This window comes from Tachyglossus aculeatus, chromosome X2 (genome assembly GCF_015852505.1).
Source record: "Tachyglossus aculeatus isolate mTacAcu1 chromosome X2, mTacAcu1.pri, whole genome shotgun sequence".
Lineage (NCBI taxonomy): Eukaryota > Metazoa > Chordata > Mammalia > Monotremata > Tachyglossidae > Tachyglossus > Tachyglossus aculeatus.
Genome location: NC_052100.1, coordinates 10984710 through 11006305, shown reverse-complemented (window position 1 = coordinate 11006305; position 21596 = coordinate 10984710). Strand labels below are relative to the sequence as shown.

Genomic DNA, 21596 nt, shown 5'->3' with positions numbered 1-21596 from the left:
AGACTGTGACAAAGCCTTCTTGGCCTCCATTCCCCTGACAAATGGTCTGCTTGTTTGCATTATTAGACTCACACCATAATCCACGTCAACAGGATTGATCGTTACTGGGCAAGCTAGGGTAGGCTCCGGGGCTTGGCTAGTTGGCGATACCAACCTAAGGGCAGCTCTCTTCTCCCCTCCCCCACCAACTGCACTGCAGTTCAAGTCCCTTCCCTCACCCTGCCGAGGGTTGCGCGGGGGGTGGCACAAGCCTGAGGCAGGGATTTGGGGAGGGGGATCTCTGGTTCTGGTTCAGTTCCGGCCCTGCTCACCACCCCTCCCTGTCCCAAATCCTGGGTCAGGCTGGTTAAGGAGCCTGGCTCCGGCCAGCCCGGCCGCAGCCCACAAACCCCCTTCCCTCCCCCGCTCCCGCCGGCCCCTCTGAGTCACTGCGGTTCTCAGCTCTGGACTCTGCGATGCTGCCATGTGCAGAGCAGCCTGGAATCCACCACTAAATTGAGAGCAAATGTCCCGGGCTTCATTCCCGCCCACCCTTTCCCACCCCCCTCCACCCCCCATGAGCTGGCAAGGGGAGGTGCTGCCTGCCCCCTTCCCCCGACCCCATCGGCCTCGTGCCCAATGCGTTCCAGGGCGCCAGCAAATGCCAGGGCCCTGACCCCACCCAGCCGACACGAGGGCCGGCCTGCTATCCTCTGGGCGGAGGGGGGGAAATGGAGGGGAAAGGCAGTCACAGAGAGGGTGGAGCTCTGAAGAGACAAGAATCCAAGAGCCGGGGCAGTCTGGGAGCTGAGTGAGGATTGCTGAGTTGAGGGGGCGGGAGCTACTCTGACGCTTTTGCCATCTGGCCAGTGGCTTGGACTTCCCAGTCACAGGGCACCTCTGGATTCTGTCCCCATCACTTTATTAAGCAGGTGGCAGAGCTAATGAGACTGGGCCTGTGGGTTGGAGGAAGAAGGAGGGGAGGAAAAGGAAGGGGAGGGGGGACGGTCGGCAAATTTGATCGCATTTATTGAGCCCTTACTGTGTGCAGAGCACTGTACTAAGCACTTGGTAGAGTACAACAATAAACAGACACAGTCCCTGCCCATTTAAAGCTGCCAGGAAACCATGCAGGCTGTGGGCCTGAGGCCCAGCGCTGAGGGAGAAGGGCAACAGGGAGGAGGGAGGAGATAATAATAATAATAGCAGTATTTGTTAAGCATTTACTATGTGCCAGGCACTGTACTAAGTGCTGAAGTGGATACAAGCAAATCTGGTTGGACACAGTCCCTGTCCCACATGGGGCTCGCAGTCTTAATTTCCATTTCACAGATGAGGTGACTGAAGCACAGAGAAGTAAAGTGACTTGACCAAGGTCACCCAGCAGACAAGTGACAGAGCCAGGATTACAACCCATTAATGTCTGTCTCCCCACCTCTAGAGAGCAGGTAATGTCTGTTTATTGTTGCACTGTACTCTCCCAAGCACTTAGTTCTGTGCTCAGTAAACAGTAAATGCTCAACAAATACGACTGAATGAATGAACCCAGGTTCTTCTATCTCCCAGACCCGTGCTCTATCCACTTGGCCACGCTGATGATCTGTGCTGATCCCATCCACTCTCCTGATGCCAGGCAGATAGAGGCGGGGAGGCCTTAACTCTCTAAGTTGCCCTCCCGCCCCCATCTCCTGCCCCGTGCCCCTCCAGCCCCTCCTCACCTCTAAACGGTGGGAAATCTCTGCCAGCTTGGTGATTGACGGTTCCTTGTAAACGAACTCCTGTTCATCCAGATCCCCAAACTTACAACCGTAGAATCCCACACGGAAGTACGTCCCAAACATCCGCTGAGCACCTAGGGACGGCCAGGGGCAGAGGGTGAGAAGGTGAGGTGTGTAAGGGGTGGGGTGGGGTGTGTGTGTGTGTGTGGGTGTGGGTGTGGGTGTGTGTGTGTCAGAGTGGGGAGGGAGGGTGCTGCAGGGCCCTTTGGGGCAGGCAGGGGTCAGGAAGCAAAAGCCTGTCTTGGGTTCCCTTTATTCACCCCCCCATCCCAGCCCCAAAAGCCCCCTCCTTCCTCTCCCCCTCCTCCCCCTCTCCATCCCCCCCACCTTACCTCCTTCCCTTCCCCACAGCACCTGTATATATGTTTGTACATATTTATTACTCTATTTATTTATTCATTTTACTTGTACATATCTATTCATTTTATTTTGTTAATATGTTTTGTTTTGTTCTCTGTCTCCCCCTTCTAGACTGTGAGCCCACTGTTGGGTAGGGACCGTCTCTATACGTTGCCATCTTGTACTTCCCAAGCGCTTAGTACAGTGCTCTGCACACAGTAAGCGCTCAATAAATACGATTGATTGATTCATTGATATCTAATTGATTTATATTAATATCTGTCGCCCCCTCTAGACTGTAAGATCATTGTGTGCAGGGAATGTGTCTGCTTATTGTTGTACTGTACTTTCCCCAGCACTTACTACAGTGCTCTGCACACAGTACAAGCTCAAGAAATACGATTGATTCTAAACAACTGCCTGCTCCCTGCTTTCCAAGTTTCCTTCCCAACACCAGATGCTGAGAATAGGGAGTGGAGATAATAATAATAATAGCATCTATTAAGCACTTACTATGTGCAAAGCACTGTTCTAAGTGCTGGGGAGGTTACAAGGTGATTAGGTTGTCCCATAGGGGGCTCACAGTCTTAATCCCCATTTTCCAGATGAGGGAACTGAGGCACAGAGAAGTTAAGTGACTTGCCCAAAGTCACACAGCTGACAAGTGGCAGAGCTGGGATTTGAACCCATGACCTCTGACTCCAAAGCCCGTGCTCTGCTCTTTCCACTGAGCCACGATGCCCTCCAGATCCAATGGGAAGGAGTGGACTGAATGATCCTGGACCTGACTTAGTAAATGTTGTCACCTGACACGGCCCCTCCCCAAACCTGAGAGCTAGCTGTAAAAATGTAAAGAAACTATTTGCATTTCAAGGACCTAAGATGCAATGCCTAACTACTTCTTAGATGGTTGCTTTTAGGGGGATTTGCTCCTAATGCTTGTCATAGTAATAACAACTGTGGTCTTTGGTAAGTGCTTAATAGGTGGCAAAACCCACTGAGCACTGGGGCAGCTAAGCAGACTGGACAGTTTCTACTCCACCAATCAATTGTAATAATAATAATGGCATTTATTAAGCGCTTACTATGTGCAAAGCACTGTTCTAAGCGCTGGGGAGGTTACAAGGTGATAAGGTTGTAACTCGGGGGGCTCACAGTTTTAATCCCCATTTTACAGATGAGGTAACTGAGGCACAGAGAAGTTAAGTGACTTGCCCAAAGTCACATAGCTGACAGTTGGTGAAGCCGGGGTTTGAACCCATGACCTCTGACTCCAAAGCCCATGCTCTTTCCACTGAGCCACGCTGCTTCTCTTGTACTTGTTGAGCACTTACTGTATGCAAAGCACTTTACTAAGCGCTTGGGAGAGTGCAATATAACAGACACATTCCCTATCCATAATGATCTTACAGTGTACAGGGGAAGACAGCCATTAATATAAATAAATTACAGATGTGTACCTAAGTGCCCTGGGGCTGGGAGGGGGGATGACAGTCTAAGGCAGTGGTTGAGCAGGAATTTCCTCCCCACTTTACAGGTCAGGAAACAGAGGCAAAGAGGAGTGAAGTTTCTTGCCCAAGGTCACACAGAAGGCAAGTAGCAGAGCCAGGATTAGAACCCAGGTCTTCTGAGTCCCAGGCCCATGGTAGTTCGACTAGGCCATGCTGCTCCCTCACTTTAGTCTTCAAGATTAATGCTTTTTTTAGGTTGAGGTGGGGCATTTGGTATTTTTCCTTGGGGTGGCTCCTGAGAGGTCTGTAAACCCACCAAGGGTGCTAGTGACTCCCTCCCCATTCGGCCAGCCAGCCTGGCCCTCTGATGGCCATCCTGAGACCACCTTTAGGGTGAGTGTGGAGAGGCAGAATGGGGGTGGGGTAGAAAAGCTATCAATCAGGTAGATATGCAGGGCTCTGCTGTCATCAGGATTCTGTCTGCATTCCCCACTAAAGTGAGCTTGGCACCCACTACTAGGATTGCTCCAGGCAGATGTGGCCCACAAATGGAACTTTCCCCAGGAAAATTCTCTTCAAAAAACAAGCCTGTCCCAAGCAGATGTGGCTACTGGATCTGGGAAACACACACACACACACACACACACACACACACACACACACACACGTGTGCGCACTCAGAATTCCAACTTCCGGGTTGGGATTACAATCCATTAGGATTTATTAGTTGGCACAATTAAGAGCCTCTCAATCTTCCTCCCCTGACCTTACATGGAGGGGCAGGTTAAAGCATCCCTCCCCCTACCCTCACCCCATCTTCTCCTCTCCCAGATGCTGCTCCTGCCTAGTCCCCCTCCCCACATTGCTCTACACACACACACACACACACACACACACACACACACACACACACACACACACACATTATCTCTCTCCATTTGCTAAACACACTGAGTTTTTAATCTGGCCTTTTCAGTTCACGTGCAGCTGCTAAATATATCTGGTGCCCAGGCAGTCCCCTGCTCTCCACCCCACCCCCCCAACTTCCCCTCCTCTCTCCCGCTCCATTGAATTCCCATTCCTAGCCTCCAGGAACTGGGGGGAGGGTGTGTATGTGCCTCTCTCTCTCTCTCTCTTTTTCCATAAACACATTCCAGGGTGGAGGGAGTGGGGCCGCTCAGATCCAGGGAACACCACTCCCTCCCCATTCTCCACCAGAATTGATCAGATACTGAGGGATGTCCTCTGTCTTCTCCACCCTGGGGTCTCGGAGGATCGCCACCTTGATCCACTCGACCCGTTGGGTCTGAACTGCCCAACCCAACCCTAACCTGACTCCAACGCACTACTTAATCTCTCCCACCCATGGAGAGATCTGGCTACTTACCAGAGGGTCAAGGTCACATGGGAAAGATGATGTTTCCGAGCCGGCCGGACAGGAAGGAGACAGACAGGAGAGAAAACACAGGTGTCAGCACAGGAGGGGTGTGCCTAGGTGGAGGAGAACATGGGGGCAGCTAGCGGCCTAACGTTGGGGGCGGGGATGCACCCGGAGCTGATACTGACCAATGGGGAGGAAGCAGGCATCCCCTGGGGTGTTGGCATATACTGCTGGCCGTTGGGATTTTGCTCATTTTACTCATTCTCAGCCTTAGAAAAGCTGTTTTGATCAGGGGTTGCCGGGCAGGGCCCTGAAGGGGTAGTACGAACGGTCTGGACACCCCACCACACACACACCAGACAGCCAAAGGTCCCAGGAAACAGGAGGTGAGCTTAGAAGGGCCCAAAGGAGAGCCACCCTCTAGAATTGGGACCACTTTCTCCCTTCCCAACTCTGATACTTGGCACTTTTCCAGCAGCTCTATTCCAGGGATGCTGATGATGGACGCTCCCCAAATTCCAGGGACCCCAGTGATGATGGTGATGATAATGATGCTATTTGGTGTTCAACTCTCCCTCAACACAGTCCCAGGTGGAAAGACTGACTCATAATGAGTAAATGGGGGGCGGAGGGGGCTTCTGAGCCCCACCTCCTAGTCGAGCCCTAGGCTTTCTCCCCTCCCTGACACACTCTAGCTCATGCCCGTCTTTGGCCTTAAGCTTCCCTCAGCTCCAAGTCACCTAAAAATAGCCCCATCCTAGGCCTGCCTGTGAGGAGGGGAGATCCAGCAAGAGGGAAAAGGGCTGGGAGACTCGATTTCATTTGCCAGAGGCAGAGAAAAAGAAAAAGAAACCCAGAGAATGACTGGGGAGAAGCAACAGAGTACGAGAAGAGCAATGGTATTTCAAGGAAATACTCAAGCTGGGAGGGGAGTAGGGGGCAAAGGTGGAAGGTGCCCTTTAGAATGGAGGACATGGGTGTGGTGAAGCCTTGCTCTCCATTTGTGAATTTTGAGACTGAACCTCTCTTTTCAGCTCCTAGCAGGGTTGAGGACTGGGCGGGGAGCACTGTGGGTGGTGAAGGGAGGCTGTCCAGGCTGAGGCAGGCCAAACGGCCTGAGGGCCTGCAAGATAGCAAGAGGAAATATCTGAGCACTTTGAGTTAAACCACATGCAATGGAGGACTTTTGAGTCAATGGCTCCAGGGCCAAGTTTAGCTGGGGGAAGGAGGTGAGATATCACAAGAGCTCTAACCTCTTCATCTCCCTGCTCCCTCTCCATGCCCCTCCGCCCACTGTGTAGCAGCCTCCCTCAATCTGATGTCCTGAGGGCTGGAGCCTGCAGTGGCTGGTGGACATTTGCTTGGATTACCCGGCCTTTAACTGGATTTTTAATGGGATCAAGGTGGGCTTTGTTAGGATTGCTCAGCTAATGGACCCAGCACTGTTTTCCAGGCTGTTATCAGTAAGGCAGAATGAGACCAGCCAGGTTCCTGACCCAGCCGGGGGAGGCTGGAAAGCAGGGGGAGGCTGGAAAGCAGGGAATCCACGGCAGGGTTTGGGAAGTGTTTCCCGGCAAAGCCTTCTGGGGGTGTTCCTGAGGTTAGGGACTGCAGAGGGGAAGGCGCATTGTCTTCCCCCTTCTCTCCTCCTTCCCTTCCCCTTTCCAAGAAAAGGGGAGTCTGCTCTCCATCAATCAATGGTATTTATTGAATGTTTACTGTGTGCAGAGCACTCTAAGTGCTTGGGAGAGTATCATACATTAAAACATGGACACTTGATATTCATCCCACCCTCAACCCCACAACACTTAGGTGCAGATCTTTAAATGATATATTATTTTAATATTTTAAATTATTAAAATAATAAATTATTTTATAATAATGTCTGTCTCCCTCTCTAGACCGTAAGGTCATTATGGGCAGGGAACTAATTCTGTTGCACTGTACTCTCCCAAGCGCTTAGTATAGTGCTCTGCATACAGTAAGCACTCAATACCACTGATTGATTAGAGAGGTAGACCCAGTCCTTGCCCTCATGGAGTTTACAGTCTAGAGAGTCCAAAGGCTTTCCCAGCCACCCCCAATGATTTGATTCCATTTCAGCCCACACCTCCTTTGGGTTGAGAGTTGGGGTAGAAATCGGGCCATGGAGTGGGGTACAACAGCTGCCCCTGACACCTGCCCTGCACTCTTTCAACTGCCCCAGAGCACCATACGCTGGGTCCAGTGTGGTCTCCCCAACTTGACCAGTGGTTTCGGTGGGGTCGCTGACCCTGAATCTGCCCCAAACCTCCCCTAAACCAACAGATATTCTGTAAAGTCCTACTTCCCTTGCCCCAAGGGGTGGGAGGAGCCACTTCCCACTCCCAGAAATTTTCCCAAGGTGGGGTGGGGAAGGGTGGGGGGAGCCTGGGCAGTGATCAAGGTCTCAGCCAAGGTCAAGGGTCTTGGTCCTTAAGAGTGAGCTAGGCTGAGGGACAGACATGGGATGTGTGATACCTGCCAGATTATGGGCAGAATCCTTTGGGAAGGGAGAGGAAGAGGGGAGGAGATCTGGCAACAGAGGGCTCAGGTTGAGGGCCCTCTGCAAAGAAAGGAGACAAAAGGGATGGATGAAATGAGGGAAAATTCACCCTCGATTTAATGAGGGAAATGGGGGTCAAGGGAGGGAGGAGAAAGGAGTGCAAAGGGCTAGGGTCCTCTTGTGGAGATTTTTGCCTTGGGGAAGGGAAATGGGGCTGCACCACACTGGCAGAACCAGGGCATCACCTACCCAGCACTTGTGCCAGCCCCCGAGTCACTTCCTGATGGAGACCTGAAGGGGAGGGCTAAATGGGAAGAAGGTGAAGAAGAAAGAAGACAAGCGAGTCTGGAGGAGGAGATGGAAATGAAGGGAGCACGTGGTGGGGGAAGGGTTAACTGCTGCAGCCTAGGCAGCAGCTGGCTTGGGGCCCCAAGGGAACCTGCTGCCAGGATGAGGGGGGACCCTCCTCCCCACCACTGCCAGGTCTGTGCTCCTCGGGCTCCCCCGGCTGATGCCTGAACGCTATGGCATTCTCTAACGAAGGATGGCAGAGCGGAGAGGTCTGTGCCATCTCCAGGGCCGTGACCCAGCTCTAGTAGGTGTCAAGAAAATCACTTCCGGTCTCCATTCCTTTCTGTTTTACCTCAGGAAAGTGGAAGCAGGGGCAGGAGTTTGGTGGGTGGGGAGCTCCTTTCAGATCTGTTGAGGACAGGGAGGGGAACTTGCCCTGAAAGCCGTGGGCTCTAGGTACTTGCTCAACAGCTAAAGAAGTCCTGCTTAAGTCCCTGCAGGAGGGTGGGGATTGCTAAGATCCTCAAATCTGCCATCATGTTGGCTAGGGCTGGGGAGGCCCCAAATGGGTAAGATGAGGCCCACCCCACCTCAAACCAAGCCTGGCCTCTTTCTCCCCAGGCTATGCCGAGGCCTACTACATAAGTGCCAAGTCGATGCCAAGACTTATCCAAGGCCTGGGCCCGAAAAGGCTCAAGAAGTCACCCAGGGCTTCCCTAGCAGCAGAAGACTCCTGGTTCCAGTGGGAACCAGGGAGTGCAGACTCTCCACCCACCCTGGCATGCCCTGTCCCCAGTCCCTCCCCACAAGATGGGGAGCTCAAGTTTCTGACCCGGGTGCTCTAAGCCCATGTCCCTGGCCCCCTGCACCAATCCCGTCAGAAAAGGAATTTTACTTATTCATATTAATATCTGTCTCCCCCCAAGACTGTAAGCTTATTATGGACAGGGAACAAGTCTGCTAATTCTGTTGTTCTCTCTCAAATGCTTAGAACAGTGCTTTGCACATAGTAAGCACTCAATAAATACCACTGATGAGGATGAAAGAAGGACCAGGGGACCCCGAACCCCAGCCAGAGGCTACCCCTCAGAAAGCAGGGTCTGATCCCAGGGAGAGGGTGACAAGCTGGGTCGCACACAGTAAGAGAGGTGCCACAAAGAAGAATCGTGTTCCCACAACACGGACTATGTGTTAGCTGGACAGACTCCCACAGCAAGAGCAACCCAAGGAAGCGGCCTTTCCTAAACCTTGGAGTTCCCACCTCTTCCATCTTCTAGTATTCACAGCTTCTTCCCCATCCCCTTTAAATGGTTCCGGGGCTCCCTCCTACCCCATTAGCCCATAAAGCAGCAACCCTCACCCCAGGGGCCATAATGACTAAAAACTGCACAAAGTGTACTCCCAGTGGGTCCCCCGGTCCTCTAAAGTGACCCGAGTGGCATCCACCACCTCCCTTCTCCAGGGACCCACCCCACATCACCCAGTAGCCCCTAATTACCCCCACGGGGAGGGGGCTGCTGGAGGAGGCGAGGGTTAAGGTTCAAAGCCACTGGGAGTTACACGGCGGGGGGGGGGTAGAAAGGATAGCTGGTTTTTGGGCGCAGGACACGCACGAGGGAGGGGAACCACATCCAGCACAGATATCACAAAGCCCTGCAGGGCCAGGGGAGCGGACATGCCCACAGACGGCCAGAACCACGGAGGAACGCTGAGGTGCCTACCTCCCAGCCAGAGCTCTGATTGAGAGATGGAGACAGGGAGGGAGAGCGGGAGCGGGGAGGGGAGGAGAGAGAGGAGAACGGGAGGAGAGAGGAAGGGGAGAGAACGTTAGTAGATTGGGCACCCAGCCCAGCCATTCCCAGAACCTCCAAAGAGGGCAAAGTCCAATACCCTAATAGACCAATGGGTCTCAATCCGATGGCTTTGCCCCTGGACCCACCCCCACAACCCAATAACTCCCTCCCCATCCACCCCATCCCAAACCTCCCCTTGGGCTTCATGAGGGAGAGCTGAGGTGGGAAGGGGAAGGAAGGGGATGAGAGGAGACTGAATCTTGAGCCCCACCACCTCCCTACCCCCCAACCCTTCCCTATGTCCCCATTCTCTTCCCCGACACCCTTACCTGGTTGGTGATCTTGCTGAAGGCATCCTGCAGCTTCCCGTGCACCGTGGCCAGTTTCTTGAAGTCCCGGTTGGCCTCATGGATCGGGATGAGGATCTTGTAGACTTCATTCACAGCTTCATACAGGCCGCCCTGGGTTGTGGGCGTAGGGTGGAAGGAGACCCCTAAGAGCACAGCCCTGCCCCTACCCCCAGCCTGGCAACCGAGGAAAACTAAGGTACAAACTAGTTCTGGCCCAGGAGGTGACCCCCGCCGTCCAAGGCCCCAGGGGTAAAATGAGGTAAAGCAACCACCTGCCGGGACGGGGGGAGATCGAGATGGCATGATCTCGGTCCTTGCGGCTCACCATAGTGAAGGAGGTCGCTGCCTGCTCCAGGAGCCCCACCAACCCCAGCTCTGTGAAGTATTTTCCCGAGCAAATGCCCTCCTCGTCTGGGGACAGGATATCGTCTGAGATGGCTGACTCCTCCAGGACGTTGGATGAGATGTTCTGAGATGGGGGCGGGGGGAAAGGAAGGCGCAGAACGCAGTGACCACGATGCTGCACCCAAACACCCACTGCCCTCGAGGTCTGTACAAATCCAGGGCCCAACTCACGCCACCGTCCCTCGCCTCGGGGAGCTCACTGACCAAAGCAGCATTCCCCATCCACCATACAATACTGTACCCTCTGCCAGGAAACCTTTCAGTTTTGTTTTATTTGAAGCTTTTTGTTTTCCTGATGTGGCTGCCGACAAGTGCCTAGTATGGTGCACCTCCCCAAGAGGGTGCTCAGCAAATGCCGCAACAACTACTACTACTACTCCTAAGTGCTCCCCACCTCCCTTCACCTTGTCTAGGAAAGGGCTAAGTGGGAAGGGAAGAGCCAAGCCCAATTTGGCACCGTCCCTGCTCACCCCAGGCAACCCCGGTCCGAGCCCCAAGCGCTGAAGCTCACCTGGAAGGTCACGCAGCCAACGGGCAGGTAGCGGCAGTCCTCCAGCATGGTCAGATATTCCGCTACAAGGGCTGCTGAGTGGACCAGGCACTGGGCGGCCTCCGCGTGGTTGCCCCGTTCCGAGTGCTTGCCCGCCATGTTCTGCAGCCACGTCAGCCGCAGGTCTGGAGAACTCTGGTAGCCACGGGCAATCCTAGCCAGGGACATGTGGTGTGCGCATGGGGGGAAGCTCGGCAGGACGCTGAGCCTCCTCCGACATTCTGCTCCCTTCTAGCTGCCCCACTTCCACCAGGCTTCACCTGTACATGAGGTCGATAAGCATTTCTGGGTCCTCCTGATGTTCCTTCATCTTCACCGTGTCCGTCAGAATCATGTGCAGGTTGAACATGAGGTCCTGAACCTGTCGTGGGGTGGGAAGGGGAAGGCCAGGGGTGAGATCTAGGGGTGTGGGTGGGGGCGGAGGGAGAGGCTGGGAAGAGGAGAGAACAGCAGGGTCAGGGAAGAGTGGGCAAGGGGAGGGCCAGCACCTGCTCCGCGAAGGTGCTGTCCCGCAGCTCCAGATCCTCCTCAGCGTAGGTCAGGATGGTCTTGAGTGAGCGGCGCAAGTGCTCCTCGTTGAAGTTCTGGGTTGTCCCCACCAGTGATGACAGCGACATGGTCACCTGCATCTTCACCCGGGCAAAGTTCTGGGGGACAGAAGGCAGCGGGAGGTGAGGGAAGCCCGGCAAGCTGGGGCTGGGGGCCGGAGAAGGCTGTGGACTCTTCCCACCCACCAATCAATAAATAATAATAATAATAACGGTACTTGTTAAGTGCTTACTATTCTAAGCGCTGGGGTAGATACAAGTTAATCAGGTTAGACAGAGTCCCTGTCCCCCATGGGGCTCACACTCTTAATCTCCATTTTACAGATGAGGTAACTGAGGCTCAGAGAAGTGAAGTGACTTCACACGGCAGACATGTGGTGGTGTGAGGATTAGAACCCAGGTCCTGACTCCCGGGCCCGTTTTCTATCCAATATGCCATACTGCTTCTTTACTGAGGCCTTACTGTGTATACGGCACTGTCCTAATGCTCGGGAGAGGACAGTCTAACAGAGTTGGTAGGCACATTCCCTGCCCACAACGAGCATACAGTCTAGAGGGGGCCACTGACTCGGGGGGCTGGCATCTCCCCCTACCCCTGCTCCTCCCACCTCCCCTGGCTCTGCCAACCCCGGCTACCCAACCCCCAACTCACGTTCCCGATCTCGAAGTTCTGCCGCATAAGAAGGTAGAGTGAGGCGCTGGCGTGGGTGCGGATGGTCCCTACGCAGCTGCTGCAGTGGCGGAGCAGGCGCAGGCACAGGTCAGCACACAACTCGGTGTCCTCCTCAAACAGCAGCTCAGGGAACTGCCAGGGGAAGCGGCGGAAGGAGGGTCCCTGGGTCAGATTCCCCCCTGGCACCCTGGAAGCCATTTCCGTTTCCTCTAAATCCCCCCTCGCTCAGTTCCCTTTGGCTTCCAGATCTGGCCCCTGGAGAGGGACCGGGCTCGACCCCTGAGCCTGGGGTCCATATCTTCGATGGCCTGAATTAACCCAGGTTGTGGAGAGGAGGGAGAAGGGAAGCCAGTCTGACGGCTGCCCCAAAGGTTTTCTCTTCTGGTTGGGAGCCAAGGGCAGGCACTGGCCCAAATGGCAGAAGCATGGGCACCCCTGATGCGTACCCCTTAAGGATGGAGGCTGAGTGCCTGCGGTGTACACGCTGTGGCCCTTACCTTGCACACCAGAGCCCGCTGGGTGGCAAAGCAGTGCTGTAGGAAGAGAGCACTCTGCGTGCAGCCCAAGCTGTGCAGCAGCACCTTCAGGACCCCACTCAGTACGCTCTCTTTGGCTTCTGTCAGGATCACCGTCTGCAGGGGAGCCAGCCAAAGTGGGGAGAGAAGAGGACATGGAAAAGGAGAGGTGGATGCAGGGGTGAGAGGGAGGCAGATCTGGGGAGATGGGGGACGGTGGGAAGGAGAGGTAATTCTGGGCTGAACCAACACCTGGGAGGAAGCGGGGTATGGGAGAACCCCAGTCCTGCCAGCTCTGGGGGTTGGGGGTGCCTAGGAGCCTGGAGGTCCACAGGAAGGAAGTGGATCTCTGCTGAAGAGTTGAGGGGGGAGGAGGGAGGGAAGGTGAGGCAGGGCAAGGCAATCTGGAGTAAGGGTCAGGAGTTGCTTATGTTGGACAGACCTCGGGGAAGCTCCCACCGAACCCACCTGCACGATGACCTCAAGGGTGTCTAGCACCACCAGGTTGGCCTCAGTTGCCAGGTTCCCATCCACCAGCGCCTCGTGTTCCATCTCATCCTTGGACCTGTGCATGGAGGCCAGGAGAAGCCCGTGAAGGGAGAGAGGCACAGGTCCTGCTTCCTACCAGCTGCTAGGCTGGGCCCCCATCACTACCTCCCTGCTGTGGTCAGCAGGGAGTTGGACGGGAAAGGGGAGGCCAGGCTGGGGGGTGGTTGCGGGGAGAGGGAGGAAAGGAGAGTTGAGCTGAGCCTGGGACCCAAACAGTAGGGTCCGCAGCTTTGGACATCAGCAATGTGTGAGCAGGGGGCAGGGTGGGGAGTGGGGTGAGGACGGTAGATTAACTGAGCATCCAGGCATGTCAGAGTAAGGTCTCTAGGCGGGAAGGTGAAAGGTGTGTGGGGAGTGTTTGGGGAGGATGGAATGAGTGATTATGTGGAGCAGGAAGTCAAGGGCAGGGCTGTTGTACTATTCTGTCCCAAGCTCTTAATACAGTGCTCTGCAATCAACTGTATTTATTAAGCACTTACTGTGTGCAGTGCACTGTTCTACTGCACACAGCAAGCACTCAGTAAATACCACTGATTGAGGAAGTTTGTGGGGGGAGGTAAAGTGTCTGAAGCTTGGCCCAGTTTCCATTTCCTCCTTTGCCCTCTCCCCTCCCTCCCAGGCCCCAACCCACTTGTCCACTTTATCAGAGTTCTGCCGCCAATGGGTGATGTTCTTTCTCCAGCGCACATTCTCCTGGTTTCCGTAGGGGCTCCTCTCTGGAACGGATAGACGGTCAGGCCCGCACACATACACATCTCAGTCTCTGTTGTATCTCCTCCCTCCCCAACCCAAGGGAGACAATGAAATGGCGCAAGCGTGGGCAAGAATAATCCCGCTCCGCTGAGCACTGCCCCCACCCCAACCCCCCGCCACCTTACCCCTGCTGCGCCGCACCATCTCCTGCCGGGCCCCGATGGTACCCAGGATGGCCTCCTCCAGCCGTGCCTTCATGTCCAGAGACTTCTTGAAGGTCAGACTGTTGATGCGCTCAAATGTCTTCTTGCCCTGGGGAAAGGGACAAGCACTTGGGACCCTGCACCCCCACCCCCCACCGTTGTTCCTGCTTGCCCCTGCCCCTCCCCAAGCTCCCGCCCCTTCGGGCCCCGCAGCCCCTCACCTTATACTCAAAGCAGGAGACGCAGAGGTAGAGCAGGTCGAGAAGGCGGCTAAGCTGCAGCGTGGACAGGTCCGCGCACCAACGCTGCAGGACGTTCAGGTCCATGTTCTTCAGCACCCACAGCACACACACCAGCAGGTTCTTACTTGCCTCAGCCGACAGCGGACTGCCCTGGCGGACCGGCTGCTGGCAGGAGACCCAGGCTGGGCTCAGAGTAGGGGCAGACAGGGACCCCCTGACAGCTTCCTCCTCCGGACCTCGCTCCGACCCCCATCCTAGGCCTCCCCTGGACTCTGAAGTCCATAATGAAACCTGCCGCCGTGCACGGTTATGGAGCTTAAGGGTGGGTTCTTCACTTCACATTCCACAACCCCTGCTCCCCTCACTCCTCGTACTGGACCCAGCTCCGGCTGCCTCAAGTCGGGACGGTCCAGACTGGAAAAACTCCAGGCTGGGCTTGGGGTAGAAAGCTGCCTGGGTGAAGCCCACCTGAGAGCGGGTAGCAGGGGGATACTCACTGCTGCAGGCATCTGGAAGGTGCTAGGGCGGTGCCCGTGGGACAGGGGTGAGCCTGCGATAGCCATGGCCACCGACTGGCTGATGGTGCTGCTACCATCCACGTCCCCGTCCTCGCTTAGCACCGACACCAGCCGGCCCCGCTGACTGGGATTCTCTGAGGGGGGGGGGGCGAGAGGGGAAAAGAGTCAGTGCTCCACAAAGGGAGGGGACTGGCTCTCCCACACCCCACCAACTTCCTGATCCCCAAAGTCCCCTCTGGCCCCAAACTTTTCCCTGCTCCAGCCTCACCTAGCAGGAGCTGTGTCAGGAATTCTTCTGCTCCCTCACCCCCATACACACCCCCTGCTGACCTGTGAAGTCATATAGCTGGGGCAGGGTGTCCATGACAATGCCGATGAGTGGCAGGTACAACTGGGCTACATGTGCTTTCACCACGGGCTCCAGGTAGCGGGCATCAGCATCATGACTGCACAGCAGGTTATGCACGGCACTGATGGCCTTTTTGTGCAGGAAAAACACTCTGCGGGGAGAAGGAAGGAAAGGGGTGAAGGGGCTCCCCAGCCCTCTTATCCCCACTGCCTTTTCCTACCAGGGATGCAGTCCTAATTCACAAGACTCTAAATTAATTCTTATTCATTTGTAATTTGTAAAGAAGCAGCATATCCTAGTGGAAACAGCAGCAGCAGAACAAGAAGAACAGAGAAGCAGCATGGCTCAGTGGAAAAGAGCACAGGCTTTGGAGCCAGAGGTCATGGGTTCAAATCCCGGCTCCGCCAACTGTCAGCTGTGTGACTCTGGGCAAGTCACTTAACTTCTCTGTGCCTCAATTACCACATCTGTAAAATGGGGATTAAGACTGTGAGCCCTGTGGGACAACCTGATCACCTTGTAACCTCCCCAGCACTTAGAACAGTGCCTTGCACATAGTAAGTGCTTAATAAATGCCATCATTATTAGTGGAAAAAACCAGAGACCTAGGAGTCAGAGGACCTGGGTTCTAATCCCAGTTCTGTCACTTGCCTGCTGGGTGACCTTGGGAGAGTCATTTCACTTTCTCTGGGCCTCAGTTTCCTCATCTGTAAAATGGGGATTCAATACCTGTTCTCCCTCTTCCTCAGACTGTGAACCCCATGACCATTCTGCTCATCGTACATCTACCTCAGCACTTAGTAAAATGCGGAGCACTCAGGAAGCACTTAAATATATTATTATTCTAATAATCATTTAGCACTAACCATTTACTGTTAAATGCCAGAGAAATAGTTGACACCCTCTGTGTCTGCCTCCCTAGTGACCCCAGCCCTTGCTTGTCACTCATTCCCAGTCCCTGCTCCTTCTTCCCTGGTGCTGGGTGGCCCAGTTCAGAAAAAAACAGTCCTAGAGTGGCCTCCAAAAACACGCCTGTCCTTGTCCCCAGCCCAGGACTCACCCTTCTGCCTCAGGCTCCAGAATGAGAGCCAGCTCCATCAGCAGCAGCCCAGCCAGGAAGTGCTGCTGGCGGAAGGGTACGGACAACTCAAACATGTTGGCAATCTTCTGGTCTTGCACGTGGCTGGAGAAAGCCGAGCTCTGCAGAGGTGAGAGGGGGAAGAAGGGGGCTTAAGAGAATTCCCAGTTATCCCTGCCTGGCCTCCATCAGAAAGAGTGCTCAAAGCCACCCAGGGGTCTCTGGGGTGGCCCACTGCATCAGACGGTTCGCCTGCCCCCCAGAAAGGCCACCTCTAGTGCCGGGCAGGTTCCACTCTGACCCCGGGGGTGTGGGTCCAAATCTAAGATGAGCCCTGGGGCTCCAGACCAGGTTCCCTCTCTACTAGAGTGCTCAGAGACTCATCCAAGATGCCAGTCACAACTGGAAGCAGACAGTTCCTACTGCTGGGGCTGGCTGGTCTCTGGTCTCCATTTGGAGAGGAGAGGGTGTGGCGATGAGCTGGGGGAAGCGATAGCCACTTACCTGGGAGGTGGCAGAGGAGACTGAGGGCGAGGGGGAGGCAGGTGGGGACAGGGGGCTGCAGGGCAGGTTCAGGGTGACATAGTGTTCATGGCTGCAGATGATGCGGATGAAGTCCATGCGGAGAGCCACTAGGCTGTTGGGGTTCTGGGATGACTGGAGTCGATTGTTCACCTGTCAGAGATGGTGTCGAGCAGAGGTGGGGGCAGGGGGTAGGGTCTGGAGCCTCCCCCGGGGCCTCACCCCTGAGGTGGGTGGACCCCCAGACCTCTCACATCACTCTTCTAACACCAACCTATTCACTAGACCTCAATTTCAACTATCTCACTGCCGACCCCTGCCCACATCCTGCCTCTGCCCTGGAACGCTGTCCCCATTTATACCTGACAATTACTCTCCCCACCTTCAAAGCCTTATTGAAGACACATCTCCTCCAAGAGGCCTTCCCCAACTAAGCCCTCATTCCCTCCATCCCCTCTCTCTTCTGTGTCACCCTTGCACTTAGATGTGTACCCTATATTCACCCATCAACCCCACAGCACTTATGTACATATCCATAATTTATTTTAATGTCTGTCTTCCCCTCTAGACGGTAAGCCCCTTGTGGGCAGGGAACCTATCTACCAAGTCTATTATAGTGTACAAGGGCTTAGTATAGTGCTCTGCGTGCAATAAGTGCTGGTTTTCTTTCTTTTTTAATGGCACTTGTTGACCGCTTACTATGTGTTCTTACTTACTGTTCTTAGCGCTGGGGTAGATACAAGATGATCACAGTGGCCTCAGTCCCTGTCCCACATGGGGGTTACAGACTAAGTGAGAGAGAGGAGGATTTAAGCTCGTTGTGGGCAGGAAATGTTTCTGTTTATTGTGTATTGTACTCTAACCAAGCGCTTAGTACAATGCTCTGCACACAGTCAGTGCTCAATAAATACGATTGAATGAATGCATGAATTTAATCCCCCTTTTACAGATGAGGTAACTGAAGCACAGAGAAGTTAAGTGCCTTGCCCAAGGTCACATAGCAAACAAGTGGCAGAGGTGGGGGTAGAACTCGGGTCCTCTGACTAAGCCACACTACTTCTCTAAGTGCTCGATAAATACGATTGGATGACCAGTCTTCTCATCCGGCCTGAAGTTATCAGGCCCTGGCAGGAGCCAGTCCCACTCCTCTAAGGAATCTCTGGCCCCGGAGCAGCCGCTTGGGCAGAGCTCTGTCCTGTTACAACACTCATTCTATAGCATTCTGGTTTTAAGACGGCCCCAGGCACCAACTGGCCTTCTTTCAGTGGGGGAGAGGAGAAGGGAAAAGGGGAGACACAGTTTGTGTGAGCCCTGGCTCCTCTCCATTCCAACCTGAGCACGGAAGGAGACCAATGTATGCAGACACCCCTTTCGCTCCCCTACTGCCCTCTGGATTATGTGGAGACTACGCCTGGACTGCTGGGATTTCTCACCTTGCTGAAAGTGAGAGGTGGACTGAGAGGTGATCAGTCAATCAATGGTGTTTACTGAGCACTTTATGTGGACAGAGCACTGTACAAGCACTTGGGAGAGGACAACAGAGTTGGGAGACACGATCCATGCCCTCAAGGAACTTACGGTCCCAGAGAAGCTCCCAGGCATGAAGAGCCCAGTACTGCACACCCCAGTTTGCCCCCCTCCTCTTCCCTTACCTGCTTGTAGTAGGCCCGGATGAGGTTGAAGACGAATCCACGGTCCACCAGGGAGAGCAGGTCATTGAGGAAGAAGGCCAGGCTGGTGTTGAGTCGTTCTGCCAGCTCGGCATCCTAACAGAAACCAGCAGCTCATCAAGGTCCATCACTGAGGAGTGGAGGTTGGGGGTGGGAGGAGCAGGTGGGTTCTACCCTTCCCGAGAGTTGATGTGACCAGCCCTGACAAGAGGACGGGCCGGCCTACTGCTACCCAGATTCAGGGGGTTCCCAGTTGCGGCCACACCCAGCCCCTCTCAGAGAGGTAGCCGAGACGGCACGAGGGCCAGGGTTAGAGCCAGAGTGAACGAGTAGCCGCTAGATGAAGCCAGCCCCAAGGCAGAGAAGATGGACCGGGGGAGGGTGGGGGTGGGAGAGCAATAAGAAGAGGTCCTTCCCCGCAGTAGCCTAGGGTCCTGACCTTCTGGTAGCGGCTGGTGACCTCCAGACCGATGTTGCTGACCAGAGAGGCGATGTCATCCATGAAACGGCCAGGAAACCGTAGCTTGCGGGGGGTGTCCAGGCGCTCACATAAGTGCAGGTGATGTGCCATGCTCTTCACCTGACCAGGTAGAAGCCCTGGCCTCAGTTACCCCAGTAGCAGGGAGCAGCTGCGGCTGGGGGTGGAGGAAGTGGCCCAGCAGCGTGGGGTAAGGGTGGGGAGGAAGCATCTGAGAGGCTGGGCTCTGACTGTGGGGAGAGCCGGGTCCGTACCGAGAGGCAGGGTAAGGTGGGCGGCTCTGGATATGCAGAGGTTGCCCTGGCCGGGAGAGGAGGGCCTTGGGCTCCTCCAAGCCCTGTGAGGTGGAACCGTTCCAACCAACCATTCATTAGGGAGCAAGGGAGAGAAGGGCACCTCACGTCGTGGTGATGGGCATCACTGGGCATCCCCCGAAGCGGTGTCCTCCCTCCCCACCGCCACCCTGACTTTGGGGGTGGGGGTGGAGGAAGTGGCCCTGCAACTCAGAGCCAGAGAAGATGGGCGAAGACTGGGCCACCCTTGGCAGCGAGAAAGCACAACTCACCATGAGCTGGAAGAAGAACCAGGCCTGGTGCAGTGTGGCCTCACGGACGTTGCTGCTACTCACCACCCACTGCAAGGCCAACTCCTCATGCAGCAGCTGCAGTCCATAGAGAGGTGCCAGTGTTACCGAGGGCAGGGGGACTCCTTCCCTCCTCCCCCCTCCCACCCCACTGAAGCGGCCAGAGGGAAACACAAGAGAGAAATAGCAAACAGCAGCTCAAGCTCAGAGCACCAGATTCTGTCCCCACTGCACTGGCCCTCAGGGGCTCTTCTTTCTCCCAGGGGGCGGAACGACAGGCCAGACATTGGGGACCTCAGGACAACAACAACGTCCACCGTCTCACTCCGGATTCCTCCACTTTCCAATCCCGAACCCCGCTGTCAATGCTCCGCCCATCAGAACCGTTCAGCTCCCCTAATTCCTCCTGCCTTAGAGCAAGTTCGGAGGCACTGGGGAAGCTGTTGTAACCCATCCGTGTGACTGGCCATGGTGGCCTCCGGAGCCAGGAGGAGCAACATCTATGGCTTCCCCAAGAGGTAAGGGAGGGAAAGTGGCACGGTGTGATCAGTATTAGTGTAGAGGAGGGGACACATGGGTGGTAGGGAGCAGATGAATGAGTCACAGGTGCATGTGTGCGTACATGCACGCACACACACGCACATACACAGAAACACTTCTTACAGGAGAAGTAGGGAGAAATGCTAGTTGAAATCTGAGGCAGGAGAACCTCTCTCCACTCTGGTTTTAGTACTTGTCCCCCTTCCAGGGCTGGGGAGATTTCCTGATTGGCAGTGGGAGGGAAGGGTCCCCCTCTTACATTTTAAAGGATCTGGTGAGGTCCAGGTTTTTTTATGGTATTTGTTAAGCACCAGGTATTTTTTTTATGGTATTTGTTATACAGTGCCAGGCACTGTATTAAGCATGGTGGTGGATATAAGATTATCATATTGGACACAGTCCATGTCCCCTATGGGGCTCACAGTCTTAATCCCTATTTTACATATGAGGTAAAACTGAGGCCCAGAAAACTGAAGCGACTTGCCCAAGGTCACACTGCAAACAAGTGGTGGAGCCGGAATTAGAACCCAGGTCCTTCTGATTCCCAGACTCATGCTCCATCTACTGGCTTGGAAGCAGCTCATCCACCTACACCAGGACTTGGAAAGCTAAGCTAAAGCAAACTCCCGAGCTGTTAGGAGGGCCTAACAGCTGAATCCCACCTTTGACATCTACGCCCAGATGAGGGCAAAGGCAGCTCCAGGCCATCCCATCTCCCAACCCTCACCCTAGGGCAGCAAGTAAGACTTTTTCTGAACCCCCAGGGTCCCTGGGCTCCAGAATGCTCTCCTCTCCACTGCGCTGTTGGGACCAGGTGCAGGGGTGGGGGAATCAGGTTCTTTCGCAGGCCCCGCCAGAGGGGTCTGGGAAAGACCATCCGAGCCCCGTCCACTCAGCTGCTGGCCTTTCCCTACCCGGAACCCATCGCTGCCCCGCTACCTTTTTAGCTGTAGGTCTCAGCTGGCCAGACGGCATGAAAGAGGAGCCCTCGAGATAGGAAGAGATGCGGTTAGGACCTCGCTCGGTGGCCTGTGAAATGAGGGATGGGACAGGGAAGAGAGAGGAGAGGAGAAGATGGCAGAGAGAGGCATTAATGTGGATGGGCCAAGTGAGGAGAAGCAATGGGATGGTCCAGAGGGAGGGAAATGGAACAGCTCCAGAGAAGATGTCTTACCTCTGGCTCTGGGGGCTTCCCCCCCCACGGCTTCCTCTACCCACCTGCCTGGATCCAGGGGGAGAGGTGGTCGAGTTGGGCCCTCTGCCCTCCTGAGGACCAGTTTGGGGGAGCCCTGGGCACACCAACCTCCCAGCTTCACAGGAAGTGCCGTGATCACGGGGAGCCAAAGAGAGGGCGTGCAGTTCATGCTGGGTTCCCGTTCACATCGCCCATTTCCCACATGCAACCAAGCAAGCAAGCTGCCAGCTGCCCCAGCTCTTGTGGCCCTGCTGGCTGGGAGGAAAAAGCCAAATGGGATTCGCTTCTCTTTGGAGAACAGTGTCCTACAGCATCTTGTCTCCTGCACCAGCTGAGGGGTGCCCCGGTATCATCCTGGATTCAAAACGCAGCACTGTTGAACCATCACTACTACTACCA

At 55.0% G+C, this 21596-nt stretch overlaps 1 protein-coding gene across 16 annotated transcripts in view; it reads right to left on the bottom strand.

Annotated features, from left to right (window-relative positions):
* Nucleotides 1-21596, bottom strand: part of DOCK6 (dedicator of cytokinesis 6) — an 81680-nt gene that overhangs the window by 4738 nt on the left and 55346 nt on the right. For 5 of the 16 annotated variants that reach the window (XM_038771311.1, XM_038771316.1, XM_038771319.1 and 2 more), the window contains 21 exons: nucleotides 20942-21031; nucleotides 19445-19540; nucleotides 18841-18981; nucleotides 18384-18497; nucleotides 16714-16884; nucleotides 16192-16331; nucleotides 15113-15282; nucleotides 14762-14916; nucleotides 14244-14429; nucleotides 14005-14131; nucleotides 13758-13842; nucleotides 13046-13142; nucleotides 12560-12694; nucleotides 12042-12194; nucleotides 11330-11488; nucleotides 11102-11202; nucleotides 10803-10995; nucleotides 10212-10355; nucleotides 9866-9997; nucleotides 9465-9479; nucleotides 1698-1823 (listed from right to left, as the gene is read on the bottom strand). In XM_038771311.1, coding sequence (XP_038627239.1) covers nucleotides 1698-1823; nucleotides 9465-9479; nucleotides 9866-9997; nucleotides 10212-10355; nucleotides 10803-10995; nucleotides 11102-11202; nucleotides 11330-11488; nucleotides 12042-12194; nucleotides 12560-12694; nucleotides 13046-13142; nucleotides 13758-13842; nucleotides 14005-14131; nucleotides 14244-14429; nucleotides 14762-14916; nucleotides 15113-15282; nucleotides 16192-16331; nucleotides 16714-16884; nucleotides 18384-18497; nucleotides 18841-18981; nucleotides 19445-19540; nucleotides 20942-21031 — 2730 coding nt within the window. Of the gene's footprint in view, nucleotides 1-579; nucleotides 936-1697; nucleotides 1824-4633; nucleotides 4927-6953; nucleotides 7757-9464; nucleotides 9480-9865; nucleotides 9998-10211; nucleotides 10356-10802; nucleotides 10996-11101; nucleotides 11203-11329; nucleotides 11489-12041; nucleotides 12195-12559; nucleotides 12695-13045; nucleotides 13143-13757; nucleotides 13843-14004; nucleotides 14132-14243; nucleotides 14430-14761; nucleotides 14917-15112; nucleotides 15283-16191; nucleotides 16332-16713; nucleotides 16885-18383; nucleotides 18498-18840; nucleotides 18982-19444; nucleotides 19541-20941; nucleotides 21032-21596 lie in introns of those variants that run through there. The other 11 variants (XM_038771312.1, XM_038771317.1, XM_038771320.1 and 8 more) reach the window with 7 other exon arrangements.